Source organism: Sparus aurata, chromosome 12 (assembly GCF_900880675.1).
Source record: "Sparus aurata chromosome 12, fSpaAur1.1, whole genome shotgun sequence".
NCBI lineage: Eukaryota > Metazoa > Chordata > Actinopteri > Spariformes > Sparidae > Sparus > Sparus aurata.
In genome coordinates this window covers 21,205,834-21,232,528 of record NC_044198.1, presented here as the reverse complement: position 1 = coordinate 21,232,528, position 26,695 = coordinate 21,205,834, and the positions used below count along the sequence as shown (strand labels likewise).

Here is a 26,695-nt window from a genome sequence, read left to right as displayed (position 1 = left end):
ATAAAATTTGGGCTCAACATGTGTGGAAAAAACAAAAAACAAAAAAAAAACCAAAGGGTCAAGAATCTTAATAGAAAAAATCACATTGCCACAGTCGGCTTTGCATTCTGTACAGTGAAAGACGTCCTCTGTTCATAGACCCTTCATTTGAATGAGGAAAAACTCAACATATTGACAGAGAAAAGAAAAAAAAAAACACATTCTGTCACTGATTAATGTGATGTTATGAGGTATTGACAGTAGTCGTTTCAGACCTATTTTCTATATATTATATTATCTACTATGTTGATTTTAGTACTTCTAATATATCAGTATTTTTTTTTATACTTTGTATATTTTATTTTCACCTAATCATATTGTATTATCTTTTTCTGTTTAAATCCCTCACAGGTCAGTAAAGTATTTAATTCTGTACTGAATTGTTTTTCGTGTTTAGGGTCAGGCTCAGGGTCAGATGTGTTGTTCAGCTCCCTCAAAACTTTATTTATATACATATAAACTATATTTATCTGGTTAGTTTCATTATGACTATGTACATTCTAAGTGTTATAACAAATTATGTTACAAATGGTTTCATGTTTCTGTTACAGTGCCATGAGGTTGCTATTACATTGTCTGTTTCATGAGCGTTTTCAGTCAGTAGCTTCATTATTCTGTACAAATCATAAAAAGTAGGAAAATAGAGAGAGTTGTACTGTTTTTGAAAGGAAAGGAAGTAATACTGAACTGGTAATAATAATCAGATAGAACCAAACACTGACCAAAAAAATATGAAAGATGAAGAAACACGTTTACTGAAACTACTTTATTGTTTGTGTACACAGTAAAAACAGTACTAACAGTCAACATTTCAAAACAGGCTGACAATTAGCAGAATATGTGGTTATAGCAGTAACTTCAGTACAATCTGTAATCAAAGTATGGCACAAAGAAGACCAGTGCACAGTCCACGTGGTGCTGTCTGTGTTTTGGTTTTACTGTTGTAACAAAATAATTTATCCTTGTTAACCACAAATCTAATAATGTGTAATACTGTGCTTTGTATGCATTAAAATCATGATGACACTTATGCACTCTGAATTTCTTCCATCTCCATTCTTTATCTTATAACTGAATCATAATATACATCAAACACAAATTGTAAAATCAAAAAAATCTCTAAATCAAACACGTTACAGCTTCTCCGCTATTGCTGATTATTTGAGTGCATGTAATGACGAGATGGTGCAAAGCAACTCCTTCATCCTTTAAATATTTGAACTAAGAACAAGAGCAGTAATAAAAGCCGGGCTCATCGCGGTTCAAATGAAGTCATTCTGCAGCATGTTTATATCACATTAAATGGCACCAGACTCAAGTGAGAAAGCTGTTAAAGCTAAACAAATGTCTGTCATTGAAGCAGATTTAAAAAGCGCAGTTTGACCCCGAAAGCTGTGCAGAAACTATAAAAAGAGTTTCATGCTCAGTTTTGTTTCAGCCCAGTAGCCAGGAGAGAATGTTAGCAGTTAATGTTTCTGCAAACCTGTGATGCATTCAAATGTGTGCGTTTCACAGGCATTCTACAAAACGTGTAATATCACGTTCACATTATGTCACATGTTTGTTAATTGGCTGTCACATTGTGAGGCGGATGGGAAGGTGGTTGGCAAGCCACTGACTACAGTTTTGAGTCTGCATTTCAACATTTCTAAGTGTGAAACCACTGGATATTTCTCAAGGAGACCTCAGGACAATTTCCAGCAGTATTTTGGTGATTTTTAGATATTTTGGGCAGGAAATTGAGACATCTGCAGCCATTTTTTAAAAATAATGTTTTGGCCAAAACAGGATCCATTCTTAACCAGCTTTATTTTGTGCATTTTGTGAGATCCCGACCGATATTGACTTATCATTAATCTGGGAAAACATGGGGAAGGAACTGGAAGAAACGTACTTAAACATACGTAACATTTATTCTGGCTATTGGGTTGTTTGTTTTGCATCTGAAAGAAAACGATACAAACTTGACAGCAGATTCGTTGGTACGTCATATCATCATTTCAAAAAATAGGTAAAAACTATAAAAAAGCAAAACAAATCTAGTGACATTAAATCTTTTAAATGCACAGCTACAACGTTTCTTCATATTGAACCCTCATGAATCTTGAGTTGCAATGGCTAGACACCAGACATGATTCTCTAAAGTGTTTCTGTAGGGTGTCATATTCAGCACCAACAAAGCATTGGCTTTCAGCAACAGCATCAAAAAAGCATATTTTGAAATAACACTATTAATCACATTTTCATATGGCCATGTTAGATAGTACAAGCAGTTATACAGGGCAAAAATACTGTCAATACATATATTCAGTAGTGTATCAATCATCGTTTCAGCCATTAAATCCTATTGTGTTCAGGGCTTCTGATGGCTGACGAAAGTGTTGCTCATTATGGCACTAGAAGACATTCTACATTTACAAAAAAAATAATTAGGCCTTCTTATTTTACAAAAATTAAAGTATCCAAAACAAACAGTGTTTCATCTGAAATTCTCTCCCATAATACACTGAGAGGAATGTGAGCAGTTCGACACATCTTAAACTGTGTATATACAAAAACATGCCATACTCCGAAGCAGGCACGGTGATAATGATGGCCCCAGGAATCTCTCTACAGTGCACACATAGAAAGAAATAATGAGCTGTGAAAATATTTTGTAACATTTGGTTTAGGATGAAATGAAACAACAATACTGAATTGATTGAAATGTTCTCACAATGAGAAGACATGCTGTAATCTTGGCTTCTGTCTCCTACTTTTATAATGTTTGATAGTATCTAAGCAGAGGCACCCTGAGCGTGACATGATACCTAAAAAACTCACAGTTTGTGGACTTCATTACCCTGGTCCCATCACCCTCTATGCCCTGTTACTCAGTACTCAGTTGCTAGAATCTAAAGATCTAATCCAGGCAAACAGAGGAAGAGGTGAGGCCACAGCGCTTCAAATCTAAGGCTTAAAAGGTGTGTTTTCTTTGTTTTGGACCATAAACAAAGTGCGCTCTCCATCTCTTTTCAGTAGAGAACCACAGATTTTTTTTACATTTTACATTATCAGCAACTGATTTAAGAGAACAGCAAAGAGTAGCCCTTGACACACACTGTTTTCAAATGAATGGCAATTTTTTTTTTTTTCTGGAAATACAGCGTGCTAAACCTTCAATTTAGGTAGTTTTCATTATCTAAATGAAGTACATACTTAACTACTTATGTTTGGGACTAAAAAACACTGTACATACCCCCTTCTATCCCTTCCACCCCCCCCCCCTGAGTTTTTGAATTCCAGCCCAGTAGCTGGAATAAAATGTTGGCATTGTACGTTTCTGTGAACCAAGGATATGTTAAATCAACATTTCTACATAAAGTGTAATATCGAGTTCAGACTTCAAAGCAACAACATGAGACTCTTTTTACCTTAAAGTAACAGTGTCAAAATCATTTTGATGGTATAGTGTCTTGTAGGGTGAATAGTGTCTCTGTCTCTACCACTCTGCCCCCCCGAGACATTCTTCAGCTGCGTTCGTGGCTACAAATAATAATAAAAAAAAATAATAATCCCCTTAACCTGTGTCCTTTCTTTGTCAGCAGAATTACACAAAAAATTCTAAACTGATTTCCAAGAAACTTGAATGGAGGATGGGTCTCAAGCCAATAGACACCATATACTTTAGGCGCAGATTCCAGATAAATGGACGGATCGAGGACTTCTTTCCTCACTCTTTTACATTATGAGGTAGAGCGTTTGTTGACAGGGCAGCTTGAGAGATGACAGTAGATGGGTTGAGAGAGAGGAGGAATGACATGCAGCAAATGGCCCTGGGCCGCTGCAGTTAGGACATGGCCTCTACACATGGGTTACATGCTCTACCAGAGCCCCAGATAGAGTGTTTTTCTTTACATCTATGTTAATTTCTCAAGGAAAAAGCATGGATCTTTATGGGAAATAAGGCGTATTTAGGTGGCTGGTATTTATGAGTTAGTAGAATTTGATGCGGATCTAAATAACAATCCGGATCAAGCAGATTTAAATATGTTTTATTGAATTAAAGGGGACAATTGGGCCCTGGTAGATGTATGTGTTACTCTAAAAGTGTGTTTTTTGTGCCCAAATGTAACCAGACCATAAATACAGCATTGAACACAAATAAACATAAAGTTGCAACATAGAAAATGTTATGTTTCAATCCGAGGTTTGCGTAAAACGTACATTGCCGAATTTTCTTCTGCTGACCGGGCTGTTCAAAGTATAAAGCCAATAAAGACAATTTTCTATGGTGGATTTCCCCAAAATAACGTTTTAATTCTGAGGGTTGTTGATGCACAAAGCCCTCGTCTAACTATTCCTGCCCTCCTCAAGTTTGTGGGTCAGCTTTAGGTGTCAAACCAATATAGGTTCCATTCTGAGGATCCTCCTTTTCCTTGGCACTGACTGGAGAGTAAGAAGTGTCGTCTTCATTGGACGTCTGTGGTGGATAGAAAACAGTATTCAACACTGATCTCAACTTACTTTACCTTTGTATGGCTATACGTCTGAACATAAAGGGTTGATGTACTATTACATGCCAACTTACACTGCTAGTGACATTTTCACTGTTCTTAAATGGACATTTAGTTTTACTACGTTACGTTAATGTGTTAAAGCCAGACAGTAAGTTCACTGTCTTTCAGGAGGAGTGAGAGTCATCTGACGTCATACAGAAAAATGACATTAAAGATGCACAGGGACAATAAAAACTCAATACAGTAAAACAGATGCTTGAACAAAACAAAGACAACATAGAAAATTAAACAAAACAAGCAAGATAACCATAAACACTTACAGCATAGAGAGGCTTGGTAAACGCAATGCGCTTAACTTCATTCTGCACAAAGACATACAGTGATAAATACATGCACAATGCCATTAGTGTGTGGTTAAACAATTAAATTAATTACACAAAAATTAACACAACGCAGGCAAATGGTGAGCTGTTAGAAAAAAAGGGTGTAGGAAGTGATGTCATACCTTCTTTTTGCGGTCCCGGATCAGGAGGAGGATGAAGACTGCGAGCATAATGGCGCCAAGTCCCACAATAATGAGCGGGAAGTTGGACACGAGAGCGGCAATCAGCAGCAGCTTCTGTACTCTCGCTGCAGACGCATCATCGATCACCACACTCTGCGTATTAAGAGACAAAAGATACATTACAGAGAGCGAATTTGTTTTTTTAGTAGTGGTTTTGATTATTTTATTGTTGTTAAATGTGGTTCCTTATATATAATATCAGGGATCAAATGACATATTTGATATGAATGTTCAAAATGTAATAAAACCAGAAAAGAAATATAACTAAGAAAAATTAGTTTATGAGATTTTTATGACATTCTCTGGCTTCCAAATAGTGTTTTTTTTTCACATCCAAACAAACAAACAAAGCAACAAAAACATTTTTTTTATCATTCTGATTCACTGCTTCTTTGGTGCTGTGACCGATCTCTCTTTAGTCGCTCTGTACAAACAGGAACCTGCATCTGAATTAAGGAAATTAATGCTGTAACCTGCAGCGCTGCAGGTTCTTGCAGAGGGAGTTTCCATTTCCATAAAAACTCAACACAAAACGTGGATTGAGTAGCTCTTTAAATAAATTATTCTTTTACATAGTAAAAATGCTGAATATGAAATAGATATTTTTTTTGAATGAAAAACATGAATGATTTTGTTCAGAAAATATAACAACTTCACTATGATCCACTAACTGAGTTACAGCAGTTACAGAATACAAGTGAGTGTTTCAGCACGTATTTTATGTTTCTTACCTCATTGAGGAACATAACGGGAAACACTGTCTCATTCAGGTCTCTAGTTTTCCTGTTTTGGACACAATAAACAGAGGGTGAAGCGATGGACACAGATTTATTAGTGTTATAGATTAATAGTGTTGCGCTTGTGTTTGGCTGTAGATACTCACGGGAATCCACTGACTTTGTTGATCAAGATGTTTACCTGCGCTCTCTTGTTTGCTCGCACAATCACTCCAGTGGTCTAATCACAGCAAATAAAATATATTATTTATAATGCATAAGCATTGCTTCATTAAAACAGCCCTCAAAATGAAATATATAACACTTTTTTTATCAGTACAATAGGAATGTTGATGACTTCACTGCAGGTGATTATTGTATGTACTACTACTTATAAGCCACTAGGGGGTGAAGCAGTACTTTTTAATGCAGCATGTCATTCAACTTTCACCACAGTTCAATGAGATGAGTAGTTCCTACATATTTCAAAAGTGGATTGTAATGTGCCATGTGACCAACAATGTCACAGCATCAACTTAATTGATAACTGGAACGTAAAAAGTGTGTTCGAGGCTGTGGCCTGGTGGCCTACCGGGTTCAGGTCGAGGAAAGTTTGGTGGTGCTCTCTCTGAGGCGACATTCCCTCGATGGCAGACACATATTTATCGTCTGCCAGGTGAAAATGAGGGAAGGAGGCGACAACTGGAGCACCTATGTGAGGAAAAGAACGAGAGGATTCAGAAAAGAAACAATAGGAGAAGTGACAACAATAAGCTCAGTGAAGCATGGTGACTATCTCCACTGTAAATCAAAGAGTCACAACAAGTTTCCCTTTCTTAATTCTATTACGAGGAACAAATATCAACTGTGTTGTCTCTGACAACATTGCCCGTCTCTATTTATGGCTTAATGACAGAGATTTAGGAGACATTAGAGCTGTCACATCATGCCTCCATAACAAGGAATAACACATTAATTTGGATAAGTCAGACATCAATCACCGAGTATTCTTATGTCAACAGAGACCTCATCACATAGCACAGAGGCAGTGTTAGGACGACCTTGACGGTAAATGAGTTGGAAATTTTCAATGTCAGTTCTTTCTAATTAATATGCCTATTTATGTCAGATCAAAAGATCTGCTCTGTAAAGGGAACCTGGCTGACAGAGTGACAACCCCACATTTGTGGACATTGTTGGGGTCCACAGATGAAGTTGGTCATTTTCTGGTATTTTAAAATGGGCTCAAGCTGAACTCAGTCCCCCAGAATTCCCAAGGTCTGTACACCAAGGTGCAAGGACTGCCCAGAGACCCAGCTTTGAGTCACTCTTGGTCAAAGTGACAGACACCCCACTGACCAGGCTATCAAAATTCCAGCTCCACTATTATTTTGAAGCATTATCGCCAAGCCCAATAAAGTAAAACAGCAAAAATAGCAGGATGTGCGATAATATTTGCACGTGTTGCCTGATTTATGCCTTCAAATGGAATACAAAATAATGGTATTGGCCTGAAATGAACATTTCTGCAGGTAGTTTTCTTAATTTGGCCACTGAAAATGTACATTTTGAAAAGCATTGTATGTCTGCATCATCCCTTTGTTAAAAATGATATACTTGATGTTTTAGAGCTGTAATTTAAGTTTACAAAAGTTATTTTGAATATGCAACTTAACTTGTACTTAAAGTATTTTCAAAGTGTTTTCAAAATAGACGTCATTAAATTCAACTTTGATGTACCAAAAATAAATATACTCATTCTACAATACGTGTACTTCTTTTCACGTCCTTTGGCGTACACATTTAGTATTAGTATTTTTTAAAGTGCACTTTAATTTCAACCACTTTAAAAAATCAATGCATATTTCAGTATCAATATCTGCACTAAGCATATGTGTTGATTTGGAAAATATCAGCATTATGGATATCGGTAAAAATGTAATATCCTGCATTCCTAGAAAACAATTCTTTCATCCAAATGCCACATTTCCTGCTGTTTGATGTGTGATATAATCAGGACATCACAAACAGCAAAACATTCGGCGTCCTCAAGGGACTTGGACAAGATATAATCTGACCTCCGCAAGGACACGCAGCATGTTAATCAGGGTCAATCTTCCAAAAGAAATAAACAATAGGTACACAAATGGACCACAGCCCTGTGTATAAAACAAATTAAGGGCTGTATTAGATATCCAGATAAAGAATCTTGTTACTCTAGCTCAGTTCCTTCCTCATATTGTGAACAGGAGACATTGCGTTGTTACAATATGGCCTTGGCCACGACTAGGAACAGTGCAGTTCTCCCGTGCAAAGTCATTCTTGATGTCTGTTGTGCGATTATAATAAACGTAGTCAAGCTCTACGTGAACAATGTGTGCCTAAGCAGTAACACCGGTGTCATCCAGTGGCCCAGTTAGAGGTGCTGATGAAGTGGGTCAGAGGTGACAGTTTTCCTGCTCTTGTGTTTGGCAACAGACGTCTGACAAAAACATTGGACACCCGCAGTCACCTGAGAGGCTGTTCCTGTGACAACTAACAAGGTCACTGCAGTGCAAACACAGATATGTTGTGGTGTACTTACAAGCTCCATTAATCGCTGGGTTCATTCCCCAACACCTGAGCCAAACTCAACCCTCTCCACGCTCTTTTAAATCCTCCTCAACTGAGTAGAATGAAATGTCTGTTGCTGGCCTCAAAATGCTTTGATTTGTTTATAAAATAACACCATGCAAACATTGCCTAACATTCATCTCAGTGTACTATGGAAACTTTTATGCAAACACTTCTCTTCTTTGTCAACATTACATTATTCTGAAATGTGCAAAAAAAACGTTAAAATACTGGTTGCTCTTTACAGGGAACAATGATTGTAAAGAGATCATGTAAACTGGGCGGTTAAAACAGGCACTAAGGTAATGTCTGGTCATATTCAAGGCCAGAATCAGGTGACAGGGCTTACTGCCCCCTCCGCTACTGGGCGAGTCATGCTCAGATGGCGCCTGCGGTGGGGAGAGGGCTAGAGAGCTGTGTCACATGGGTCATTTAGAGGGTATTAGAGCTGGTGATAGAGAGAAGGAGTAGAAAGAGGACTAAACTGATGTAAGTATAAAAAAGATTAACGGGCTCGGCAGGAAGCAGAAGAGAGCAAGAAAAATCTAAGAATTTAAGTAGCTTTTAAATAATGTTTTTTCTGGACAGACCAATGTCAGAGTGTAAGCACAGAGGATGCACAGCTAATCAAAAATATGTGAAATATATATCTATATCTATATCTATATCTATATCTATATCTATATATATGTACACACGAAAATGTGGAGCTGCAAGTGAAAGAGCAAATTGTGGGTGAGAAAATATTTTGCCCAAAATGACATTTACCTTTCCGACAGGGACTGACTTTAAGAAGGCCAGTACCCAGGCACTCTTGTGGGCTGACGCAGAAACCCTCATTAGCTGGGTTCTCTTCTTTGCTTGCCAAAACAGAGCGTGGTGGTGTGAAGCGATACGCTGGGATTCCTTTCACCTCTACATCTTTCTCAAACTCCATGTAGATTGACCTGGAGAGAAAAGCGAGAGCGTTACAGTACAAAATTAAATCAGATCAGTGTTCTTATCGATTATATCTGCTCTGTCTTGATATGTGTTAACCACTGTGTAATCCTTTTATTGTTGAACATTTTAATATAACCATTTTGTCTGTAGTCAAGCCAATTACATTTTCAGAGCTGAGACACCTGTTGACCTGAAACCAACTCATCTTCTCCTCTTCCTAATTAAACAACAAAATGGCCATCAAAGGCACAACATGTGAAATTACAGTGTCGAGCTCATGATCTAGTGTAGATTTTGGTGTTTTGAATTTTGAGAGAAAAGCTGGAGGAGTTTTACTGGCTTTACAATTGTGTTGAAATCCTGTTGGGAGAACATCTTAGTAGTTTGGTGTTGACGCACCTTGTGTACTGGGAGTGGAGGAATCATAAAGCCTTGACTATATTTGAATGTCTGGTGTGTTTTTACAGCTTCCAAACCATCCTTATTCTATGTATCTGCAGTTGTGAACTGTTTAGGGAATCCCGACGATTCTCAGTGAGAACAAAGGAGTCTATACAGTGTGTGCCAAGTGGCTGGGAGGTTGTAGCTCTTCCCTACGCAGCCCACCAATCGTGCAACAATACTGTACAGACCTTTCCCTTGACCTTTGTGAGAGAAGCCAACTAAAAAGCCTTATGTGTTTCTTCACTAGAACAAGACACTGAAAGACTCGGCCTTGTACTGCTGGCCATGAGAGACTGTTACGTTGTGAATTAATGTCAGATAAGCTACGCAATGATACAGCTCTTTGGGATCTAAATCCTTTCATTGTGTGCTGGCCAAAACTTGAAACACCTGATGAGATGACGTAAGATATTTTAACTTCACTTTATCTCCATAGCACTGTATCATCCTTCTATAGAGGAAAAAAACACTCTTTTTTTCTTTTTCAAACCAATCAAAATCGATTTAGGCCGCACAAAGCCCAGGATGAAGTGGGCACCCCTGCTGAACAGAGTCGAGGGGAGTTTGTTCTGAGGGATAATTTACACACGGAGAGGCGACCCTGTCTTTAAAATGGCCATATCTCCCCATAAAGCAAACAACTTGTAGCTTGAACTTCCAGCATCAATGTCATCCTTTTAAAGGCAACCAATCATACATTCAATTGGACCGGACTTGTTATCCATCACTCTGGTAAAAATGAAACTAGAGGAGAAGCCTGTTCTGGCTATGCTTTTTTTTTTATACGAAAGAAACTGTCATAACAGAGACATAGAAGCCCATTTGTGGAAGCAGATCATTCATCGGCTGAATGTTGCTGAAGTGTGTGCTTTTATCATCTTTGCAATATAAGCTTGTTCTTGACTGTCGTTTTAATCTCACTTCAACCCAGCGCTTCCAAGCATTTGTAGTGTTGCTGAGGCAAAACAGCCTTTGAATCTTTTTGTGTTGGCTGTCTTTTTGTGTAATCATATGGTAAACTGTTGGTTGTTTATGGCAAAGTCTATTCAAATCAAGTCTTGACGGATCAGCGCTAGAGGAGATATCAACATACAGCAAAAGTCAAGCTGGTATTTGAACAATGACATCTGTCCGCAATTCGTCAAATTCTGAGGTTTTTTTGTGGCTCAGCTGTCAGTTACTTGACCAATGGGTCAGGACCCCTTCGGGTCACAGATGGGAATTCTAGCACTTTTTTTATCCTCCAGTTCACTCCCAGATGTCATTGAACTGAACACATGTGTTAACACAAAGTGGTGTTGCACTACTCTTACAGGGGCTGAACAAACTTGAGCCACACTGTCTGTGTAAAAGGTTAACACATAAGCCTTAATGGAACATTTCCTCTTTGAACTATGGTAAAAAGTACAGGAAACAGGGAGGGAGTTTTCTCTTTAGTCACAATAACACGGACAGCCATGATGAAGACACCAGGCAATGAATAAGTAGGTGAAAGTGTAAACATTTGGGAATCCAATCAGAGTCAAAGGTACAACCGCACCATGCGACACCAGCAGATTCTTTCCATGCTCAACAAAAAGGGGAAGAGGTCTGCAACAGCTTGTACTTTTTAAGGTCAAGGGTATTTTCTAAATAAGATGCTTGGGTCATCAGCCAGGACAAGGACAGAGTTCAGTCAGTGAAGTCAGCAGACTTAGCAATTGCAAAATCAAACCCCAAGGAACTATTCATCAGTAAGTCACTGCGTGGGAGATAATTCTCTTTAACATGCTTCAGGCTTCCAAAGAAGACGTCCTGATTCTGAAAACCAGACATGATAGTCTTAAACGTGTCTGGCAGACACTTCAAAGAACTATGTAAGACTGGCCAGATGTGTTAAACTCATTTCACATGGAAATCGTAATGAAACTATGTTCTTTCCAGCTGGTCAAGATCAGTAACAACAGCTTTTCTTTCCCATTGCTATGAGTATGTTCTCAGTACAAATCAATACACTGCTCTGAGTGTTTATCCCCCTTTTTCTTCTCTATTTTCCCACGGCTGCATCCCCCTTCCTCACTCACCCACCGTTCATCTCCATTAAACTCCTCTACCAGTAAGTACTTTCAATAAAGTGTTTCCTGAGAACTGACATGTGTGTGTTGTTTGAAAAGCCTGCATAGCATAGGCTGTAAAAGCTTGGTGAGAAAACAGGAGTCACCTGCAGTGCTGTTTGTAAGTGATCAGGATGTTATGATAACAATCCATGGTGTCCAAGGCCTGGAGACTTTATTTCCATACCAGATACGAAAGCCTAGGCTAGCCCAGGCTAGGTCATGAACCAGAAATAGACACTGCTTCATAACATAACATAATCACACCATACTAAGGTAAAATATCATATGGGGCACTAGGTAACAGAACAACATAGGGGAAGATAAAAATCCCTGTCAGGGATGACTAATCAAAACACTTTGTACTTGAATCAGATGATAAGTCCGCTCATATTCAACTAACAACATGACATTAGTTCGTTGCCATGCCAGTGGCTCTGTTAAGCTGCTAGTATGCTTCTAGGGCTGCAGCTATCGATTCTTTCTGTAATCGATTAATCTAGCACTTTATCGATTGATTAATCGGATTTTTTTTTTTTTTTTTTTTTTCATTTTTAAACAACCAAAACAAATAATGCATAACGAAAATGATGTGGCTGTAAAATGATCAAGCATTTCTCAAAAAAACAGAGGTATTTATTCCAACTCCAACATTTGGCTCCAAAACTAAGCCCATTTATTAAGTGCCAGTGCCAATAATTAAACAACAATACAGTTAAATCAACTTACTGTAAAACATGTATAACATGTAAAACTGTGAATACAAACTTAAATAGTAAAGGCCATTTGGCCTTGGTTTTGTTTTCTTAATACAACATTCCAAAAAAGGATTGCACCTTCTGCAAATTACCCACCTGAGAACAAAGAATGAATATAAAATATCAAGCCAAACAGGTACACAATGTGTACAATTTATAAAAAATAAATGTAAATAAAACAATTATAAATAAATAAAATAAATAAATAATAAATAAATCCAGTCCCCAAATCCATGATAACCACACTAATCCGCCAATCACAAGGAGGCAAATACACTGTGTGCGAAGACTAGGGTCCTACCTACTTCACATTATACGTGTCCTCCTGGAACCGAAACTTATCCTGAACTGTCAGGAATCATTTCAAAGTGACACAGACCCATTGGATTAGCCGGTGGAGGCGGTGTAATGCACTCAAACAGAGTTTATAATCACAAAACAGCCAATGTAGCACGTAATTCATGATCATGTCTGTATAAAGTAATGTTTATTTTTGCTCTTCTTTACTGTTTACTGAAACAGCCGCCGGGCTGTTTCAGTAAGTTTTGGGTGCAGAGTGATGAGACGTATAGCGTTGAAATTTGTAGAGTCCCAGCTTTCATATGACATGCTGTATGTAGCGTTAGCATGAAATAGCGTAATCGCTAACGCCGATTTTTCGGACATGCGCCATTAGGGTGTTTTTTTCTACGTGCTCCTTTAGTTGCTTGGTGTCGGAATTGAGTTCCGATTAGGTGAAAATGATTATCATGAGCGTTTAGCCGAGCTTCTTCCCGTTAAGTGGGTGTGCTGCATTAATATGTTGCTACATGGTTAGCATGCTCTTATAGGGTGTATAACGCTGGTGTGCTTCCTGAACAACGGTCCATGTGGAACAATCAGATCCCTGCGCGTATAGTGCGCGTCATAGGAATTTACTGCTTTAACGAGGCTTAGGAATTTTTATAATCGAGTTAATCGAGTAACTCGATGAATCGTTTCAGCCCTATATGCTTCAGAACAGCTTGTTGGATGGTCAATTAACAACTTCTTTGAACTGAACATCCAACTCTAGGTCAAACACAACTGTTTCTGTAACTTCTTACACTTTTTATTGTTCCCATTAGGGGTGGTTTACAAAAAAACTACTGAATAGATATGAAACTTGGATGGAGGATGGGTTTCCGCCCAGAATAAACCCCATTGACTTTTGGCGCAAATCCATTAATCGTTTCTCTCTTTCTTTAACATTGTGAGATACGCCGTTTGAAGTGTGTCTGTTTTTTCAGCTCCTTTGTATAGCGTGTTAGCATCCTAACAATTGCTAATGAGCCCTACACACAAGGTAAAGCTGAGGCTGATGGGAATGTCACTATCTTTACAGGTAACTGGTCAGTAACCAAAGTTTTGACCTGTAGGTGGTTCTCAGGTAAAAGTCTCAGGATCATTAAAATCATTTGGATTTATCTTCTGGGCAGCTTTGGTATCTGTCCCACATTTCATGGCAAATCCATTCCAATAGCTGCTGAAATGTCTCAGTCTGGACCAAAGTGTTTGACCGCGCAACTGACAAACAATCAACACACAAACAACACACTCATGAAATAACATAAAAACGATGTGGGTAAGAGTGAAGATTATCATATCTTAAGTGATTCCTCATGGGAGCAGTAAGTTGCAGAGAGTTCCTGTGGTGCTGAACTGTACCTGCAGAGGTCTGGGGTGAAGATATAAATGCGTTCATCTTTGGTCAGCAGAGGATGGAAAGCACTGCCATCTGATCCATTGATGCTGTTGCTTTGGTCTGAGGCCCAGAAGGACAGCTTGCTGTAAAACAACATATTCCCACAAACATGGCAATGAAAAGTCTTCTCAAACTTGCATCAAGACAACATCCATGCAGTTCAAACAAAGGATAATGTTCATACGGAGGATATCTCTTTGGGCACTGATAAAAGGCTGCTTAGAAATGTATGATGTCTGCAAAGCAACCAAAGAATGATTTGGGACTGAGGCAGTGTGCTTATTTCATAGCTCTACTGCAACAAAATCATTAAAATATATATTGGTTCCTTTTGACTGGCTGTGCTGTTTTCAAGAAATGTGTTTTCAATGCTAACATTGTTATCATCTCCATCTTAATGAAAACAAATTACAATGAAACCTTTTGATGATCAAACATGTTTTTATCTGACGGTCACAGTTGAAACGAGTGGTTTCCCAAGAGTAAGAGGGATAATTAGAGACTTCAGGGGAAGTTAAGAGAACAAAATGGGATAAGAAAGGTCACTTAAAAGCCATTATTAAGCCATTCAGAGTATCAGGATGTCCTGCCATGGGCTCTGTTCTGAGGGCAACAACTTAGAACATTATTACTGGCCAAAAAGCAGTAGATTTGAGAAACTTTAAATCCCACAGTTACCCAATTAAGTTTGATTACAGTGTATGAAGACAGAGAGGGAGTGTGTGCTGGTGTGAGACTGCAACAGTGCTACCTTTGGCCTTTCCATGTTTCAACTCGGCCATAATCCAAGTAGTTCTGCTGCCCAGTGTGGTAGATAAATTCCCCGTCGTTACTGCCGTTTTTCTAAAAGGACCCAAAGATTAAAGCGTGTTAAAATGTGCTCATGTTTTAAAAAGCACTCAAGTGTCTAGCCACAGAAAACACCTGTTGCAGTGAGTTTCAGACCGTCTGGATTTCAAAGTTCCAAGAACAACGTCCAACTGAACTTCATGCTGTACGTGCCTTGTACATGAGGCCGAAGACCTTCTCCACATCAGGATTTGTTTGAGAGACACGGGCCAACACGGGATCTTCGTAGCCCCACAGCAGTTCATCCACAGTGCGAGTCGTGAAGAGGCTAATCCCGACACTGCCCATCGAGAAGGCCAACAAACCGGCCTTCCAACTCCCTCTCAACTTGTTCATCACAGCCTGGAGACAGGAAGTAGAGCAGAGTGGAGAAGAGATTGAAAGGAATTCATGGGTGAGGTAGAAGGTGGTGGTGGGATTGAGGAAACAATACATTAAAATGCAGAAGGAAGTTACCATACACACATTCCACTTTCCCCGGTTTGGATTTCCACTTTGCTCTACTTATCGAAGACCTTTAGTTCATGACTCACCCAAGATGGGATGTTGACAGTGGTGATGCTATCGACAGCTGGGTCACCCACAGACTTCTCTCTCAGGAACACAAAGCTCTTGGTGTTATATGCAGACACCTTCGAGCCATTTGCGACCATGCTGACGTTGTCCTTATATCTGTACTCCCTGAGCAAACATGAGAACATTTTATGGGTTTTTTTCAGCTTTTTCAAACATTCCTGTTACATAAGAACAACATGAACAAGTGTAAATGAGCGTCAATTTCATCACAGAACTTCTTCCTGTTAACACAACATCTGTCTGAGTGAGGTAACCCAAACAGTTACAGGTTAGGTGGCAGAGGTCAATTATCCTGATATGCACTGTGGCTCCAGCAGTAAACCTTGATATTTATTTAAGGGTTTCAGGGGGTGCGTTAGAAGCGATTCCAAATTGCTAATCGAACCTTAAGTTTCAGGACACACTTGATAGCCTGGACAAGATAGGAAAGGAGATACAGCACTTCACAGGCAGCTAATAAAATAAACCCATCTGGTAATTTTTTAAGCCTAAAATTAGAGTGACCTAAAGTACCACATGAGAGGAAGCAGACAAGCAGAATTTGATGTCCCTTGCTCAGTTTACATAGGTGCTGAACAAATAACGGAGGATATTTCAACAGAACTGTAGGAAGAAGCCTAGTTTAAAAAAATCAATTATTACATAAGGAAAGGGTGAATTTTTCAAAACTACTCTCTATGTGTCACTGATGCAGAGGTAACTCAAACAAATGAACAGACACAAAACAGCCTGGTTTATACAGATATTATGTATCAGTTATACATACACAACCATTAATAATTCTGTAGAAGTGAATAACGAGGAATTCTTGATGAGCTCACATTGGTTTTTAAGATGACTCAAAGGTTTGCTCTTGTTGATTTTGAGTTTTGACTGTTTGTGAGCTGTAAACTTGTTTGCCAGTCTTTGTGGGTGACTATTTTGTTATGTTATCACCATTTATATTGATTCCAACATTGTGTTCATTATTAAATTGTTTACTAGAGCACAACATTTAAACTAGGAGTTCTTTTTTAGGTCCAGCACCATGTAAAAGGTACAAGTTCATCTTAAACTTGAGTCATTATCTACTCAACCCCATGGAAAGTTTTTATTGAGTTTTATAGCCCACAAAACATCTTAACAGTCCCCATCTTCTTCGGATGTTGCATTCTTAACAACCTAAGACCGGGACTGTTAGAAAACACTAAAACTAAAAAAAATTAAAATGAAATAAAAATAAAATAAAGACGTTATTTGCACACTCTGTGAATGATCGGTCAAATGCTTTTTTGATATTAACTACAGATTTCAGATTAAAAGAGTGTAAATGACATTTTTTCAAATTAGTTTGGGATCCCAAGCCTTAAAGCTAGGGTCTGTAATGTTGTTCAGAAACACATTTTGTTATACTGGGTGAAATGATCCTGCTATCCTGAGAGTAGTGAATACATTATGTATTCAGAAAAAGGAACGAAAATAATCGGACCTCTGTGGCAGCTGTAGGACTGAGAAAAATCTGACCAATCCGTGCCATCCGGGCCAGATGCCTTCATGTCTCATTCTGTCCCTTCCTCCTCCGCGTGTTCACATGTTACGTTTCACTGATGCCGGAAATATTCAGCACCCTCCTCTGCAGAAATACGGAGTTGCAGGAGAAGACTTCATTTGGTTACAATGGCAGAGAAAATGCAGCCAGCGTTACTTGTAACAGCTCGCCCCGCTAAAGAGGCAAAGTAAAGAAAGCCTGAGGCAGAAAAGGCTGCGACGAAAAAGGCTCTGGACCGGCGCCGGCAATGGGCGTTTGAGCGGTGGAGACAACTGGGGCATGTGAAGGGCTTGAAAAGTGATGCAAAGGTTGCTCTCTTTCAGTTGGACAGGTACTTATTTGTTTTGTTTCAGGGGGATTTGTTAGTTTCATGAAATATGTGAGGTTTGCCAACTTTGCTACGTTAGTAGCTCGTACTAGCACAATGCTAACGTTAGCTTCTTTGTGTGTTGTTTTTAGAGGAACTTAGAGGAGGTGCCACTTTCAAATCTTGCTAGCTCTCTTGCTAGCTCTCCAGGATTGTAGACCCTAGCTTTAAGGAGACTTGGATTACGCTGGACAAGCTGTATGGAGCTGTTTTATGTTAATTCTTTTGGTTTTTATTTATGTTTTGAAAAGGAGCCCCTATCTACTTCTGTTGTTTAGAAAACTGCTATGTGGTTTTGCTGGAGAGCTCCTGAAATGTTTTGTGGGAACTTAACCTCACTTTCCATCAGCATGAGAGTGAGAAGATAATGACTTTGTAATAAAGATTTTTTTTCTCCATTTTTGGGTGAATATCCTATCATACTCCTGTCAAAATGCACCAGATTGATGCATTTAACTTTTAAATGAACAAAACTTTCTTCCACCCACCACAATCTCACAAAATGCTGGCCTCTGAAGTGGGATGGCATTGTGTCAAGACATGTTTGATTTTTTCTCTGAATCAAATGTTTTCAAGCATTTCCCTTAAGGCTTTGCCATTACTTTTAAACCAAAGCAGAGTACATCTGAATGAGGTTCAGTAACATCCGGCGGTTGATCTATTCAGCCTGCAAGCACCTCCTACACATACAACATCAGACATTTCATCATGTCAGATTTCATAGTTTCCTGTGAGACAAACATGTGGCTTTCTATTTCGTTGTGGCAGCCTGTGCAGCTCCGTGTACTTTGCTGTGCTCCTGCATCGTACCTGTATGTGTAGGGTCCAATCTGCTTGACTTCTGGCTTGGCCCCTCCAAGGAACTCATCCAAGTTGGTCACATTAAAGAAGAAGAACTCCATGTAGACAGGAGGGGGAGGTCTCTTCCATGACTCAAACACACGGCTGCCCTCGACCAAAACAATCTCCTGTTAAGACATAAAGTATATATCACTTTAACTAAACATGTTTTATTCAGGCCGATAAATATTAGGGATGCGTGATATGACATGATTTTGGGTGCACCAGTACAACCAATGTGCAAAAAGTTTTGCAATAGTGAGCACATGTTTTGAATTTGGACTTTCCACAACCTATTCCAAGTAAAAACAACCCGGAGAACAAAAACAACCTTGGGGGGTCGTGGAGGGGAGCTGCCGTCTAAGCGTCAGACAAGAGCATGGGCTGCACACATGAATGGTATTAGGGAGAGACCCTTCCCCAGTTTCATTGTCAGTGGTTGCCCATGACAACGGGCACTCGAGGAGAGCCGCTGACATGTCATGTGATGCAGAGGGCTGGATGCCCGCTGGTTGCACAGGACTGCGACCTTAATGATCTGAGCCACATTCCACTGGCCTGATCCTTATGAGGCCCTGGAAGTCCCGTGCAGGGACAAACCTGTGTTACCATGTTTCATTACACAGTGTGCTAGAAAATTGTCACAGCAGATGTCATCGCATCTGGACCAGGATAACCTGATTCACCGCAGGACTCGCTTAAGGAATTGGAAAACACAAAGGGTGAGAGAGGAAAAAAGGGGGCGAGGAGAGGATTAGTGTTTCTTTTGACAACGCATCAAGAGGAAATCTCACTTTGGCCTAATTGTGTCAGATTTGTGTTAAAGTTAAGAGCACTGCTTCAGTAAGAAATAAGCCCAGTGGAGCTGAGCACACCAACAGGTCCCATTATTTCAGGGGAGTTCAGACCCCCCCTCTTCCTTTGGGGTCCCTTCTACTTCTTCAGAGACAAAAGTTTAGCTGAGTAGCCAAGGACAATAAAGCTGTCACCCTAGATTGAGGAAAGCCAGGCATGGTCTTTCTATGTTGTCCTTTTATGCTTCAAACAGTCAATATGGTAACCCTCTCAGCATGCTACATGAAATACCGCGTGGAAAACAGGAACACAGAAACCCTCTTATCTCAGCACTCACCACCGCTACTCTTACACCACTCCCTATTTGAAAACACATGTAGCAGGTGAATACACAAATACACATCGTACTAGTGCTTTGATGTGGAGGCAGGCAAATACATAGATGTGAATAACACTGGGCACAGCAACAAGCTATTCATTAAATCCTCCAGTCGCGATGCACAAGCTTTGCATACTCTAAATGGGCTTGCCTTAGTAGTGTCCAAACACCTAACAAAGCTCTACCAGCTGAACTGTAGTCCTGCCCTGCTGTTACTGAACCCATCAAAGTCATATTAAGGTCGATTCCCTGCAGCGGCTGGAGTGGCAGATCCAGGGTTTGGATTCACACAATCAAAAGCAGTTTGATAACCTTAAAGATCTTTAAAAGCATGAATTACATTAATCAAAAGGTAATTATCCAAGGACAGTGCGGCTCTATGGATGAAATGACAATACCGATATATCTGTGACAAGCCAATATACAGACCAGAGCTGCTCAATTATGACAAAAATCACAATATTGATTATTTGAACATTTTAGTCTGTGAGTTTTGGAAACATTGTGCATTTATTGAAGTCCTTTTAACAGTGGATATCCTTGAACTTCAAATATAATTCCACTGAGAACAAAAAAACTCTGATAACAATAATACTAATAATAATATAATAAATACGACATATTTCACATATGATGTGTATCTAAATGTTGTTTTTATTCAATACATAAAATGCGAGAAAGGGTTTCTGAAATATGACTCCCTCAACCTTTTTGGTCGGCCCAAGCATTGGTGACACAGCAATGTGCATTTAAGTCCAAGTGGCAGCTGGTTTGACCAGGTCTTCACACACGATGGTTCACTTGATCTTAGTGAGCTAACGTAAAGTTTAAGTGCCAGTTTGAGCGGGGTGATAGCACACCAATATAAAGGAAACTTTGTAAAACTGTCAAGTAAGATTACAAATTAATTTGATGACCCTTTGACCTTTTGTCGAGTATAGTCATGTCAAATCCTTCCTTAAATAATGTATGTGAAAAGGACAAAACCCACATATCAATTCAAATTACATTTTTATTTCCACTACTGGCAAAGGTCCGGGAATAAATTGTGGCCAAATAATCCATATGTTGTGTTATATAGTAAATATAGAATAAAAACCTGTTTTGTTAAAAATTGTTGTGTCAAGAAAGACACTGTGAAGGAACACCCCCAGACGGACAGGGCTAACAGACTGGGCTGCTAGCCAACCATTTCAAATCTTGTGTAAAATAACCAAATTCTCCACCAGGGAAAAAGTCATTCTTCACCATCACCTCATCAGCACGTCACTGCATAATGACCCCTCCTAACTCACATGGAAGCTGAGGGGTGCCAAACCAACCAGTTTCCCAATAAACCTAACAGTGTGAAAGAGGCTTAGCACACAAAAAGAGAGTCTGCTGCTGGGAGGGTATCCATGGAATGAGATCCTTCATGCCGGTGCAACTGGGGTGAGAGAGTAACTTGATACGGCAGTGATAATTCATACTGCCAGGCTAGTAGTGAACTATGTGTGTCTGCATGTGAGAAGAAGCATGTGTGTCACACCCACACATACATTTTACTGGGTGTGATCCTTAACTTACATAAACAGTGGGGTCCAAAAGTCTCAGACCAATAGTTCAGACACGTTTAGACACTATTTTGCACTTGTTTTGGATGTAAAACTATTACACACTATTTTTAAGTACAAATAATCATATCAGCTCAACAATTTGAGTGAAAAGGTTGTGTGTTTTTAAAATACACGTAAAATTCAGAGTACCTGACAGCCTGGACCCCACAAGTTTGAGCAAAACCTGATGACTCCTAAAGAGTGCCATAAATCTCAAACTTGGATTCATCAGTTAATAGGATTTTTTCAACCCTGGTATTTGTTAGACCACCCAAAGCATCTGGCCTTGTCTGCCCTCCTGAGAAGGGGTTTAAAAATGTTACTTCTCCTCTGAGACCACTACAAGAAACCCTTCATTTGACATTCCTTTTCCTATTCCTTTTCTAGAAACTACAACTTTGCTACGTTGCAGAGTCAATGCTTAGGCAATACGTCCTTTTTTTCTGCATGTCGGAAAGCAAGGCAGATATTTAGACCAGAAGATTGGTCAAGGGAAGCAGTCGTTATTGTTAAAGGCTGAACTAAATCTAGTTTGCAATGGATTCAACACTTTCAATTAAACATGTTTTCATCCATTAAAAATGTGTCTTACATTGCACAGCTTTGGTAAATGTAGGGCTGCAGACTTAGTTTTTACACCTGCTACACTAGTGTAGATAACTTTTTCATTTAGGCACACCAGCAAATAATCAAAAAAAAAAAAATTAATGGATTTTTTTAAACAAATTATATCATAGCACATATGACAAGAAACTTCAATAACCTCAATTATTTAAAAAAACAAAGTTAAAAAGTGCTAATGTTTAAAGTGCTTAACAAAGTTTAATAAATAGCTCAACCTCAAATCGATTTGGGGTATTATAAATACCATTAAGTGATGTAATATTTTACAATTTAATCTACAAAATATATGTTTATAGACTGTTTTTTGTTCAAAGGCAACTGTCTACACACCTAGCTGGCAATTCTATAGAAATGTTTTTCTAATTGTTTTCAATCTGACATGCTGAGTATCAGGCACATCGGTACGACCAATGAAAATGTTAATTCATACTTAATACGACTTTTGAGCGTGTGAGCAACCAAAATAGTCCTGTTTCATCCTGTAGCCCTGTGAATGAATAATATAAGTATTTAAATCACTTTACCGTATGTTTTGTTTACTTTGGCTTTCCAATGTCAACAGTTGTCCATCCAGGTAAGCCAGCTTTTTTTATGTAAAAAATGATAAACATACCCTACACACAAGCTTAAAACCTACTCTTGACAACCACTGGTACCAAACTAAGAAAGAAAAGCCACAACCTCAGCTGTAACATCTTTTCGGCAACAGCATTAGGCATTTCAAAAATACAATCTAGGACACGAACCCCACAAGGTCATGCCCCCAGTCGTATTTCCTCTTTAACACCTGCTGCAAGTCTTTCTCAATTAAACCACACAGTTCAGGAGTTAAAAACACTACCAGACTACCCCACTTACCCACATAACATCCCCTCCCCCATTTCTATTGTAATTTTAGGTCCTGGTTACACCCCCACACAGTTGTTTTGCTCTATAGAGACAAAAATTCACCCTTGTGTTTTCAAAACAATTTTCTTCATCAACTACTACATACAGAGCTTTTAAATTAACCAAAACACTTGTAGAGCCGTTCCAGCCTGTCTAAAGACTAAATGACAAGACTAAGAGTAAATACTGATGGGAATACTGTTGTCAAACATAGCTACCAGTCAGTCTGTATGATTTTCATATATTCATATCAGTTACTCAAGCAACAGTCTGGTAAATTTCAATTGTACTCTCAAATTGTTTGAGTAGTTAAAGTGTTCCAAATGTGCAACTGCATGAAATCATCCACTGATTTGGAAATATGAACGTATTTGTTATCAACATAAACTGAAATCATTGTCCCTACACAATCTTTTGCAGATGATTTACTCTATTATTAAGAGTAGTAGAATCATCAATAAATGTCAAAGAAAATGTAAGAAAGTGTAACTTTATATGGCAATTATTGACATTAGCCCTAATTCCCAACCCTAGAAAGCCTTGTGAAGATGTACCCTGACCTCCAAAGTGAATACTAAACCTTCCTTGAAAAAGCTATCTGATATGGAAAAGCAGGTTTGATATGAAAATAAGGATGAAGGTGTGCCATACGATAACCAACAGGCCAACAGTACTTTCGTGCCTGCATTGTTATCAGAGTAAAGGGAACCTTCTGGGAAGGCTTTGAACGTCTCAAACACGGTCCAAAATATTATCTTTTTCATAAACCTCAGCATCTCAAGTATCATACTTTCCATCATCAGCTGTTTCTTACACTTGAACTGAACAGACTACACCTTCAGAAAATGGGTGAAGAAAACAAGGTCACAATTTAGACAACACATAAACTGAATTTAGTAACAACGCTGTAACTAAATAACAAGCTAATTAACAAACACATTCACATTATTTCCATGACAAACTTTAGAAATCACTCATCTGACCCAGATCACTTTAGGCTCAAAGAAGGTCTGATTTTGAGCTATTTCCATACATTTTATAGACCAATAATTAATTGAGAATGAAAATAAAAAAGTTGCAGCTTTATTTTCAATAAAGTTCTTTACATCTCACATTTATTTTGTACAGAGTGTGTAATGTGTGATCACCAAGCTTGATTGTATTTCAACTGCATCTTTGCCAATTGATATTTCAGAGGCATGGAGAAAATTGCACACAGTTTGGAAATTCTAACTTTTATGTGCTGATTTGCTCTCAGCTTCACAGACCCAACCCTTACTTATTCTTGGCTGTGGAATTTACCACGTCCTGTTATAATGATAATTGTTGGAAGCAGAAACACACATTATTGGGCCATTAGGATGAATTCCTCCAGATCTGATAAAGTATTTCAATACAGTGCATGCTAATGAAGGGAAATTGTGGCTGAAACTGACTGAGAAATCTAATTGTGGGGAAGGGAGTGTTCTGATTGCAGAGTATACAGGCTAGTTAACCCATAATAACACCCATTCTCCATCACCTCAAGGAGTTTGAGCTGCTTATTAGAGCCACTCCTAGGAGTCAACACACAGCCAGTCACTGTCCTGTCCAAAAAGGCACAGTCACTGAACTCACTGATAAAGGGAAACCATGGCATTTAAGGATACATGATAATAGACAAACAGCAGCAGATAAAACAGAGTGATGTCTCTTCAGAATCAGAATCAGAATCGCTTTCATAGCCAAATACGCGTACATAAAGAAGGAATCTTACTCCGGTCTACATTGCTCTCAGTGATAAACATAATAAAAACTAAGAATTTTGATTGATCAGGACTGTAATGTACAATATCAAGCGAAAAGTAAGTAGCTATGTGTACACTATATTAAAAAACACCATGGCTGACACCATGAAAGTACACTACATAAGTCTGTGTACAAGATAACTGTTGAGTAAATAGTAAGAGTGGTGCAAAGAAGCAATAAAGGTAGCGCAAAAAATAGAGAACAAATATTTTAAAAAATGAACAGAGTGGATGGATAATGTACATTATATGCATGCATATACGTCTATATACATTATATACAGCTAGCAGGATTTGTATTGACAAATTATGCACACCAAGCATGATATATAAGTCACAGTGCATGATTTGTACATGTTAAAAACTGTAAAAATAGAATCTGTAACGGAAAAGGTGGGTGATTAAAGGTGCACTGTGTAGTTTTGGACAAGAAATGCAAATTCAGAATTTATTTAAATATTTACAATATATAAAATAACCTCATAAATATGTATTTACTTTCATTCAGTCATGAAAACATAGAGTTTGTTTGATTAGGCATAAAAAAATCTGTCTCTTTCTCTTCTGATTAAAATGTATTCCCAAAAAACTATATATTGCACCTTTAAGTGTTGTGAGTCATTAAACTGTTCACCAGAGTGTCTGGTTTATTGAAAGTTTGTTGTTGCTTATTCTTCCAGAATCATGGAAAAATAAGCAAATTTAGTGCAAAGTACCCAGTGTGATCTCATTAATCTGTAATGAATGAGTGAGTTTGGAGAAAAATACGATGAATCCCATCATTCTTAAAAGTGCACCATGTGGTTTGGGGGAACACACTTTAATCAGAAGATGTCTAAACAAACTAAATAAATAAACTGTCTTCAGTTTCATGACTGAATGAACTGAATACACAAACTTACTTTGAAGGACAACACAGTTTCATACTGTTTACATTTGGCAGACCCTGCCACCTCTCTAGCTCCAAACAGTGCCCTGGGGACCTTATTTTCCTCTGAAAAAAGATTGTTTACTCCATTATGGGAAAGATTAATATTTCTCAGTTTGTATTATTATTATCTCATTATGACTGAAACATTTAAAAACTGCGATTGTGAATTTCTTCTCCAAAACTACACACTGCACCTTTAATACAAAGTGAACACAGCATAGCATTCAAATGAAAAAAAAATGCATGTTATCAAGTCATCAAACTGCAAAGCATTATCACGTGATTTGGACATATTTCAGAGATTTTTTTCTTTACCTTTTTGAGGCGGTTGTTCATTATATTGTGGAAAACTTGAGACACAAACAGGCCAAACCCGGCGACCAGCAGGAAACCAGCGATGACCCCCACCGCGGGGATCGCGCAGGATCTTCGCGTCATGTCTGCAGGTGCTAGCAACACAGAAACCCGCGCTTGAGGCTCGTGCAGATGAATAGAGATTTCCGGACGTTGAGCTAGCTAGTTTACTACTTCTCTCTAGCTGTGAAATAAGAGCTCCAAGTCCCAACTGCAACTTGTTGAGAAGTTGAGGGGAAAGTTTCTTCAGCCCTCTCTCCGGTTGAAGATGTAAAGTTTGTGTCCAGGTCACAGAGAACCGTTAGCTCTCTGCTCTCTCGTAGTGAACGGTGTAACGGTTGAGTTTGACAGCCACGAGTCTCCTTGATTGACTCCGCGGCGCTGAGGAGCATACAGCACAAATCAACCGGCGGTGGTGTATTTGTAGCGGGCTGTGAGAGCTCGCCCTCTCTACGCGCGAGGGGAGTGCTGATTGGTCGAGACGGTTTGTGCCCCCTCGGGCGATGAGTGCGCGTGAGCGTACGCACCCCCGCCTGCAGCAGCTCTGAGGACAGTCAGCTCCATCAGACAGTCAGCGACACACACGCTTTACAGCCCTGTTAGGGAAGCCTGACGCGTTTACAGCCCAGTAAGTGAATGAAAGTCACAGAGGCGTCATTATAGTGTCATTTGGTGTCAAAGTTTACAGGAGTCATTAAGGAAGTGAGGAACAGTCAACAGTTGTTCAGCTTCTTCTTCTTTAACTGTCACAGTTTATGTCCAAAAGTGAACCGAAGTCCCGCCCCTTCCT

The 26,695-nt window shown here is 38.9% G+C and overlaps 1 protein-coding gene across 2 annotated transcripts; it reads right to left on the bottom strand.

Moving 5' to 3' along the window:
* Positions 1-786: 786 nt before the first annotated feature.
* LOC115592573 (lysosome membrane protein 2-like) lies at positions 787-26,330 on the bottom strand. Of its 2 annotated transcripts, XM_030435488.1 has the most exons (13): positions 25,867-26,329; positions 18,523-18,680; positions 15,775-15,922; positions 15,395-15,583; positions 15,144-15,235; positions 14,356-14,475; positions 9,201-9,379; positions 6,412-6,530; positions 5,987-6,060; positions 5,835-5,886; positions 5,044-5,196; positions 4,859-4,900; positions 787-4,501 (listed from the first exon to the last, which is right to left on the bottom strand). In XM_030435488.1, the coding sequence occupies exons 1-13, from the start codon at positions 25,987-25,989 to the stop codon at positions 4,391-4,393; spliced, it is 1,560 nt and encodes a 519-aa protein (XP_030291348.1). In that variant the 5' UTR covers positions 25,990-26,329; the 3' UTR covers positions 787-4,390. The 2 variants fall into 2 exon arrangements, with proteins under 2 accessions (XP_030291348.1, XP_030291349.1); XM_030435489.1 differs by lacking the exon at positions 4,859-4,900 and having other exon boundaries at positions 25,867-26,330.
* Between the last annotated feature and the right edge of the window lie 365 nt (positions 26,331-26,695).

What these genes read in the sequence shown, in the direction of transcription:
- LOC115592573 (XM_030435488.1), bottom strand. Translation starts at nt 25,989, where the DNA reads ATGACGCGAAGATCCTGCGCGATCCCCGCGGTGGGGGTCATCGCTGGT. An exon ending in TCTTCGGCCTCATGTACAAG is followed by an intron (nt 15,236 to 15,394) that starts GCACGTACAGCA and finishes GGGTCCTTTTAG; the next exon opens with AAAAACGGCAGTAACGACGG. An exon ending in CTTTCCTCGACCTGAACCCG is followed by an intron (nt 6,061 to 6,411) that starts GTAGGCCACCAG and finishes TGCTGTGATTAG; the next exon opens with ACCACTGGAGTGATTGTGCG.